This window comes from Molothrus aeneus, chromosome Z, assembly GCF_037042795.1.
Source record: "Molothrus aeneus isolate 106 chromosome Z, BPBGC_Maene_1.0, whole genome shotgun sequence".
In the NCBI taxonomy this organism is placed as follows: domain Eukaryota; kingdom Metazoa; phylum Chordata; class Aves; order Passeriformes; family Icteridae; genus Molothrus; species Molothrus aeneus.
Window position 1 is genome coordinate 63,844,760 of NC_089680.1, and position 9,489 is coordinate 63,854,248.

General features: G+C 38.0%; 1 protein-coding gene across 6 annotated transcripts in view; it reads left to right on the top strand.

Annotated features, from left to right (window-relative positions):
- PAM (peptidylglycine alpha-amidating monooxygenase) overlaps nt 1-2,116 on the top strand; it is a 111,130-nt gene extending 109,014 nt beyond the window's left edge. For all 6 annotated transcript variants that reach the window (XM_066569855.1, XM_066569857.1, XM_066569858.1 and 3 more), the window contains 2 exons: nt 715-771; nt 1,301-2,116. In XM_066569855.1, the coding sequence (XP_066425952.1) occupies nt 715-771; nt 1,301-1,482 (239 nt within the window). In that variant the 3' untranslated portion in view covers nt 1,483-2,116. The remainder of the gene's footprint in view (nt 1-714; nt 772-1,300) is intronic.
- The last annotated feature ends 7,373 nt before the right edge of the window (nt 2,117-9,489 follow it).

Below are 9,489 nucleotides of genomic sequence, written 5' to 3' on the forward strand. Positions count from 1 at the left end.
CAGAAAATTTAATACTGCAAGCAAAGAAAGAAGGTTGATTTTTTAGTTTGATTTTTTAAGTAGGGGATCTTTAAGCTGCTAAAACAAAAGACTCCATATGGGTATTACAGAGATACAGGCAAAATGAAAGCAGATACTATTACAAGAGATTTTGTATTATTGCTCTCTCCCACCTAGTCAATTCTGTGAGTCAGACATGCTTCCATGGTGCACCTTAATCCATAGCTCTGAAAGCTTTAATTGGTACTTAGAAGTTATGTAAACAATTCTAAATTTGTATTGTATAATAACATTATTTTTCATAAATTGGCAGCCTGTGATAGGCATTTGATCACAAGACTTGTTATTTTGTATCACAAAATTGTTTTATCCAGAGAAGAAAATGTACATGGAGTACACAACATAGTTCTGCCACTGGTCAGGACCTACTCTGACAGAGTTGGCCATTCAGCAGTCTAATATCGCTGCAGGACTGAATTGGATGTATTGTATTTGAAGATTTCAGCCTACAGCTTCCTGACTTTTGTATTCAAATGTGTTAGCATACCAAATATGCTAACTCTCTAGTCTATTGCAGTACTGGCATAAATGGCTTCTTAGAGCTGCTGATTAGTTTGTTGAATGTCTGTGATTTTTATCAGAAAATACAGGTACTTATTTGATCACAGAGCACTCAGGGTTTAGCTTATTTTTGAAATTTGCTTTATTTTTCAGCTGATGGGGAACACAAACTTGATTCTAGTTCAGGCAGAATTTTAGGCAGACTTAGAGGTAAGTAGTCACTGATTATATTTTCAAATGCAGTAACTGGAGGCTTTTTTTCTGTATTCATGTTGACTAACAGATTTGATGGAACTTTCTTAAAGGAAGGATTGGGGTCAATGATCAGGGGTTTTTGAAAATTTATTTTATGACAACTTTGTCATTATCTGCTCACTAAAGAGGATGAGTCACTACCAGTGAGAGCAGGAGCTATAATGAGTTATTGTAGATCTGGTGAATGAAATGAAACACTTTGAAACTAAGGGCAAATGGGTAGGAATGCCAATAATCTGTGTAGAATTAATGAAAAAATGGATGCTAAAAAAGCATTGTCTGGAACTTCTACTTGTAAGATTAATTTCCTTCTTCTTTCCTATTATATACACCTAGCTTTTGTGGCTCCAATGCTGAACCTTTAAAAACAGTTTCTGGAAGGACACTTAAAAGAATCACCACTATACTGATTAATTAGTAGATAGATTTTTATTCTCCCCTTACAGTTAAAGCAAACCTTATGAAAATCCTTTCCTTTCCATAGGGAAAGGTGGTGGTGGAATTAACCTTGGGAACTTCTTTGCAAGTCACAAAAGCTACAGCCGAAAAGGGTTTGACCGCCTGAGTACTGAAGGAAGTGACCAAGAAAAAGATGAAGAAGATGGCACTGATTCCGAGGAAGAGTGTTCAGCGTCTCCCCTGCCACCAGCACCTTCATCATCTTGAAACTAAACTTTGAGTTCTCCATGATATGGTTCAACCCAGAATGTCAGATTTCTTTTCCCTTAAGCACGTTTAAGATCTTGTATATTTAATTGTAAACTGTTCTAGTCTGTGTGGGGCTGTACACTAGTTCCTTTAAGTTTTGTTTGGTTTTAGTTATGTTTTTAAGTGAAGAAGTATATGGAAATTCCATATCGGTGCCGTTGGTTTTTATGTGAACATCTTAATAAAGCAAAGTCTTTTAATTGCAGGACTGATTTAAAGCAGTAGTATTTTATCATCAAATATGGGGATCTTGTAAATAAGTCTTACTATCTGCTTCATCAGAATATTTTTTCCATAATTATTGAGTTGCCAATTTCTGTTTTGTGCCTTTCCTCTTCAATGTCCTTAACCTGTTGCATTAGAGAGAATATACAGTGCCACAAGAAAATGAAGCTGCTAAGTCTTCTATTTTTTTAAATCACTTAACATGATATTGCATTGAAGGAAAGAAAAAAGTCTCTATTTAATTTTTTTCTTCTTCCTAACTTGATGTGTTTCTGGAATGTCTTATTTTTAGATGGTATCACTGTTAGAACACTATTTTCAGAAGCTGAATGTAATTTGTGTAATAAAGTATTCGCAGAGCATTGGATTTTTTGCCTGCACTTTTTTGTATACGACTTTTGTAAAAGTTACAGGGGGCACTTAACACAGTAAAAAATTTAATGTGTTCTACCAGCTGATAAAAATTGCTATTTTATATGGAAGCTGGAAAATATTTTGTTATGTCACAGGGTTGGTTGGTTGTTTTTTTTTTAAGACTAATAATCTTCATCACATGTACAAAGTCAAACTTAAACATCTAAAGAAGGATTTTACTTATATAATAAAGCTCCAAGGTATTTCCTTAATAAAACACATGGTCACAGCTAAGAGGAGGCCTGTGTCTCAAATTAAATATGCAAATTAGTCAGGGTAGGCATCTAATACTACCTCATTAGAAGCACTGATTTTCTTTTTTCCTACACATTTTCTTTTTCATTCATTCAACAGGAACCCTCAGTCCTGTAATGAGCTCTCTCATTTAACAGCAGACTTACAGAAATCCTGCTGGATAATTACCCTCTCTGTATGAGTCATCTAGAGTGTGAATCATTGTGTAACATCATTATGACTAATCAGTCCAGTTTGAGGATCAGAGCATAATTAATGTTCTTTTAAAACTGCTATTATGAGCAGAGTGTACACAGCTGTAATTGCCACAGGGTTTTATGGAACAATTTTCATCATCATCATCATTGCAGGTGTTGTGATAGGCTACTGCTGGCATTGAGATTGGAAAATAGGCTTTAAGTTCCTTGTGGTGGTTTTGCAAGGTCTGTGGGGGAATAATGATAGTGGAGAAAAAGGTAAGGTTTCTTCTCCCAGGAAGATTTTATAAATCCCCTTTTTCTGGGGAAAAAAAAAAACCCAAAAAAACAAACACTAAAACCCCCAAACTTAAAATGCATTATAAGCTGGTTTCTTTTCTCACATACAGCAAAATCTCCAGGATAGCCATCTGAAATGCTGGAGTACAGGCACAGTTTCATGTGAAATGTATTTAGTGCATACTCTTAAGTTGCTTCCTCTCCTGCAAAGTTTTGTTTTCCTAATGTTACAAAGAAAACAGCGTGTTTCCTTCCCACCTTTGAAAGCAAGGCAATATTATTTTTGGCAGTGGCCTTGATCCTCATATATATGAATAAAAATAAATCAGTTGGGAAGAATCCTCTGAAGCTGTCTGCAAAAATGCTCAGTCACTAGTTTATAGGAAGTTTCCAGTGACAGCTGTTAAGAAAGCTGTGGTGATACTGCTGTCATAGGTGGCATATAAGCTATCAGTTGTAAAAGATCACAGGTTTTCTCCAAAGCAGTCAATAAGGGTATATTTTTCTAACATTTGGTTAGCTCACTTTATGTCCAAGTGATGTTGGGTGTTCTCTGCTTCCATTAGCAGAGCTCAGTGGAAGTAATATGCAGCTTCCCTCTTTGTCCTTTCCTTTATTTGAGCTGTATCTCCAATTCTCGATAATGCTTTGTTGAGGAGGAATCAGCCAAAGAGTTAATTGCAAGTACAGGCTAAAATAGATTATTTGAGCTTTAATCATAATCTCAGCTCTCTGGATTTCAGACATTGGTCTCTACAATAATCCTGGGCTGCCTAAAGAGAAGCAGCATGAGGGAGGAGATTCTACTCTGATCTGGTGAGACCCCACCTGCAGTGCTGCATCCAGCCCTGGGATCCCCAAAATAAGGAGGATGAGGACCTGTTGGAGTTGGGTTGAGAGAGGGCCACAAGCATAGTCAGAGGGCTGAAGTACCTCTCTTGGAGTTTTTTGGACTGGACAAGAAAAGGCTCCCCATAGATCTCATTTTGGCCTTTTGAGTGTTTAAAGTGGGTTTATAAGAAAGAACTGTTTTACCAAGGACTATAGTGATAGGACAAGGGGGCAATGGTTTTAAACTGAAAGATGGAGATTTAGATTGGATATTAGAAAGAAATTCTTTATTCTGAGCATGGTGAGGCATTGGCACAAATTGCCCAGAGAAGCTGTAGATGCCTCATCCCTGGAAGTGTTCAATGCCAGGTTACATGGGGCTCACAGGATCCTGGTCCAGCAGGAAGTGTCCATGCCCATAGCAAAGGGGTTGGATTAGGTGGTTAAGGTCACTTTCAACCCAAGCCATTCTGTCATTTTTAATAACTGCACGGACAGGCCGCCAGCTACTTTCCAGCACCAATCAAATTTCAGCACCTCAGGTTTCATGCTCCTAATTTTGGTCAGGTGCAATGTAGAATTGGAACATCTGAACCTGCTTGAAGGCACTGAATGTTCTTAGTCTCTTATTAAAGCTGCATCTTTTGAAAACAATGTACCAGAGATTCCATACTGCAATAGAAAAATTAATGTAAAAAAGAAGCTACAAGCTTTCTGAATCGGTTCCCATTTTAGTAAGCCAGCAGACCATCCTCTGTCCTAAGAGGTTCTGTGTGCTAATATTATTTATTGTATTAAATGTTGAATTCTGGTTGTTCAGTCTGAACTTTAGAGAGCATGTTTAAATTAGTTTTCAGTAGTCGCTCCAGATAAGACTATGCTTTAATGAACAACATGTAATTGCACATTTTAAGATTTAAAAAGATGTGGTGCTACCTTCCATGCATTGTTTATTAATCTTTTCTTAAGCCTTTTTAAGAAGGAAGAATCTTGGCTATTGTAGGGGCTAAATATTTTCGTTAAAATTAGGCTGACCAAGTAGCTCAGCACCTTTCTGTACTGTATTAAGCATCTCCCTGTTTTAAATAGTCTGATCCATGGGAAGTCTTACAGAGTTATGGGAAGGTGGTTGTGATCCACTGGCAAGTGGCATCAGGTAATTTTTGGTACCTTTTTGTGAACCTGAGGTAAGTGAGGGCAGACTGAGGCAACTGCAAGGTGCCATGAGGAGGATGCACTTACTTGTCACACACAGGGTGCCACCCACGTCACCTGAAGGTGTCCCAGTGAACTGAAATTACAATCCAAATTAAACAGCTATCCTTGCCACCAAGTATCATTAGATATAAATTGATTCCTTGGGAAGCATCTTGATTAAGTTGATTTCTAATCAAGCAGTGCACTGTAGAGTTAATGAGGATTTATAGATCATTGTGGTGAATTGCAAAAGCTTCTTCCTTGCCAAAACTAAATTAAAGTTTTATTAGAATTTTTAGGTCAGTAATAGCTGTCACGCTACAATGGATTAGGATTAAGCAAGTGTCATGCTACAGAGAAGGGGCTTGGTGATTTTTAGGTTGCCATTCAAATATGTATGTAAAAACTTGTTTGAAAGACTTCATATGTATTAGCAGTGAAAGTTGTGGGGACTATCACTGCTGAGCAATTCAAGAGCAACTTTAATTACTTAATTTCTCATGAGGGCATCCTTTAAAAATTTTAAAGACTATGTCATTGTATACTTTACAGTTTGTGTGGATTCCTGTATTGTCCAGTAAAAAAAATGCAAAAACAGACTCAAATATTCAAGTAAATTAAAAATAAGAGCTGAAATTAAGCCACTGTATTTTCTGTGTAAAACAGATGCTAGTACGCCACAGTTTTAGCACCCTGATTTGCCTTTACCTGTTGGGATTTTTTAATTCTTAAATGTGAAAATATTTTTATGTGAATTATCAAAACTTGATAGTAAAATTTACACTGTAACTGCTCTTTAGGCTCTTCTCCAGTAATGGGGAAAAAAATAGATTTGTCTGTATAGCGAAGCATTACTGGCAGAAGAAAAGAGGGGAGCTGACAGTGTAGAGAATTTAAGATCTATAGTGATAGCTGCTTATCCAAGCAAAACCCGCAAACTTCTTGCTGTTTCTGGACATGGTGGCTAAAAAACCTAAAAGAATATTCAGCTGGCATTGTTAGACACGTGTTTTGGAGAGATACTGTGTGGTAGTCAGTCTGGAAGCTGCACTATATTTTTTTCTAAATACTACAGGTCATGAAGGCACTTTATTTTACTGTTTCATCATCTCCATTCCACTCATATTTCTTATTAATAGGTTGAATGTGAAGCATGACATCCTGTGAGTGTAGCACTGTCTGATTTCACTGTATAGCTTTTAGAAAATATACAGATGATGTATGGGCAGTATTCTTGTAGGGCACTGTGCCAAAGTACTGGTTTAAAAATGCAGTAATTTTTCCCCTAGAAAATAGTCAGTGGTAACAGTTCAGAAAACTAGGGAAATTATTAATTACAGACTATAGTTATTCTTCTGAGACATATGAGAAACCTATATTTTCTACTCTTTTTTAATTAGAATTGAAGAATTTTTTTCAGAATGGAGATTAGGCAACTACCAAAGTGGCTAAAGTTGGTGCTACATGTTATTTAGGGTTTCAGGGCAGAACCCTGCCCTGACCACTCAGTACTCTGAGTACCCTGTCCCCTCTGTTATTGTTCCTTCAACCATGACACATCCTAAAACAGCTGCTCAAGAGAAAATTACTTTCAGAAAAAAGGACTGAATTCCACAATTCTGGCATGTTTCCTCAGGTCTGCTCTCGGGTCACACACGCTGTGCTGCACATAACGAAGTGGAGGCATAGCGTTATTCCAGGCACTTGCCTGGGAGATCCTGCCCACGGCAAACAAGGTGTAATGAGTACTGAAAGGTGCTTGGAAGCTGTAAAGCTGTACTGAAAGTTTACCACAGTTGGTAGCTGTGGTATAAAACCACCTAAAACACAAGTAGAGTATTTTTGTACTCTGGTTCACATGACAGGTCAGTCACGCAGCCTTCACTCAGTGCGGATCATGTTGCTCTCAGAAATGTATTCATGCTCCCGTGATTATCGACAATTCGACGTGAAAATTACCGAAAATTCTGCTGCGAACGTCGTTTCGGAAAGAAGTCCTCGAAGAGCAGGGCGGGCAGCAGTTCCTGCGAGCCCGGCGCATCCCGTGGCCAGCGGCTCCCGCGAATCCAGGCTGCCACCATGCGACCGACGCTCCAACACAAATCCAGAACGTCTCCCGCTGGAGGCAAACACACGAAAGCTAAGACTCTAAACAAATTGTTTGCGGTATGCAGCCTAACTATGCGCTCTGCTTTCCTTCTTGGTCTTTATTCTATGGGAGCGTGGATGATGTTTCTGACTAGGTAAAGACTCAGAATCAATCTGGTGGGGAAGCACAAGTATTATTTACTGCCTATCACTGAAACGCTGCACTAAACAGGACTCATTTGCTTTAGGGCTTTTCTGTGGGCTTTTATCACTATGTCTGCCAGCTTTGTGAAGAGTAATGAGTATTTTTTGCAGTTTGTCAGGAATCTGATATGGTGTTACTCATTCTGTACAGAAGGGGGAAGTGAGGCATACGGAAATTAAAGGCATCAATTGCCAAGAATAATCAACTAATTTTAGGTACTGAATTCATGAAATCTGATTGATTCCCTTTTTACCCACTTACTCAGATATCACTTTACATATTCAAGGCACCAGTTCTTGCCACCAGTTGCATTTCTGAATGCTCCAGTTCTGTGGATGAGTTTTGAAATGCTTCTCAAGCACCCAAAAAAGGGCTCACCTATGTGAGTAATGATAAGTATGTGGTAATACAGAATTATAGAAATTTGTATCCAAGTGATCTCCTCATTACAGCACTAGTAATCTTTAACAGGGTAGCACTGCCTGGCAGTGGGGACATGCTGTATTTCCTACAAAAGTTATTGTTCACTGGCACACCTGCTTGTTTTACCAGTGCAGCAAGTTTGCTGCAGATCCCTTCATCTACACACAAGCTGCAAGAACTGACCAGTGAATGCATCTCTCAGGATTAGCTGCTCCAGAATCAAATGTTTTAGGATTCAGTTTACTGTCTGGTTACTTTTATCTGGAAGAGCCTTCTCCTTCAAACTAAAGCTTTTGGTGTGCTGCTTTTCATTCAAAATTTCTACAAAGTTTCGTTACCAAGATATAGACAGCAAGCCGGCAGGTCTTCTAATAGGTGCAGAAGAGTATAGTACCCATTTCTTGAAGACACTGCTAAATCTTGCTTCCTTGTGTCAGTTTTGGCCAAACTGTTTCTTTTCCATTTTCCAGTGATGTTTTTCATGTCAATAGTTTGAAAACCCCGTATTTTATTTCAATGAACCTCCCCCATCCACAGGAGGCCACATTTCAGTGCACTGGTAAGTCACTAATGCCTGCTTGTTAATACAGTAGATCAAAATTACCAGGAAGGCTGAGCAATCAGCAATATGTTGAATGTACACAGCATGTTAATTGTTTCTGTGTTTTCCCCATTACTCTCTCACTGCAGCATTTTCTTTCTTTTCAGTGTAGCTCTAACAACTCTACAGCACTTGGGTTAGCCCAGGGCTACTGCAGAAAACAGCTCTGCTGTACTACACACAATTCAGCAACTGATCACTTGGAGTAAGAAAAAAAAAAGTGAAGCTGGTTCTCTTTTGCAGCTACTAAAGCAGAAATGAATCTTACAAACAATGCCTTACTCTCCAGTTTTAACCCTGACAGTAATATTTTCTTCAAAAGGATGATATATAAAAATAAATATTTATTCCATGTGTGCATACACAAAATGTACTCAAAAAGATTCTTTCTGAAGTCTTGGTGGAGAAAAACTGTATCTGTAGGACTGCATTTTCAGAAGACACAAAATAGTTAGAGTATTAATTATTTTTCATTTGAAATTTAAGATAGGATTCTGACATGGTGCTGACCTCTTTTCTCACATAGATGCTCCCCATATTAAAGACATACTGTAGTGTACATTTAAGTTTCTGTAGGAGGTAGGTACCTACTCAGCCTTGATGACCACATCGAATTCCCTAAAATTAACTGAAAACTCCTAATAAATAGTACTTTCCTCCACTTGTGTTAAGTCACATGACATTCCGGAGCAGAAATGAGAGGAATCATAAAAATTCAGAGAGCAAGATAAGTAAATCTTCCACAGCATCATCCATAAGTTGTTAAATTTCTCATTCAGTTTTCTGCTAATTTTCTTCATGTCAATTCCCTACCAAAAAAAAAACCAAAACAAAACAAACAACACCCCCCCCAAAAAAAAACAACAAAACCAAAACAACACCAAAAATTGACTTCCACTCATCAGTTTTCCATGTGAAAAAATTGCTGAGCTGCTGACTTTGAGAAACAGTCATCTTAGCAGGAAGTCCAGACCAGCAACAACTTACTCAAGGAAATCAGAGAATAAGTTAATACCACTGCTTCATGTTTCATAGCCCACTATCCATGGAAAATCTCCCAACATGCACAGGATCAGTGAAGATGTAACTGTAATGGAGAAACCAAATGTTTGTGGAAACACCATATATTAATATTAAATGCTCTTAAGGGTTTTTCACATGCCTGAAATATTAAAACTGCCTACACTAGTAGACTTTTGATGAGGAGGGAACAGCTGAAGCCCTCATTGTTTCATGCATAGAACACTACA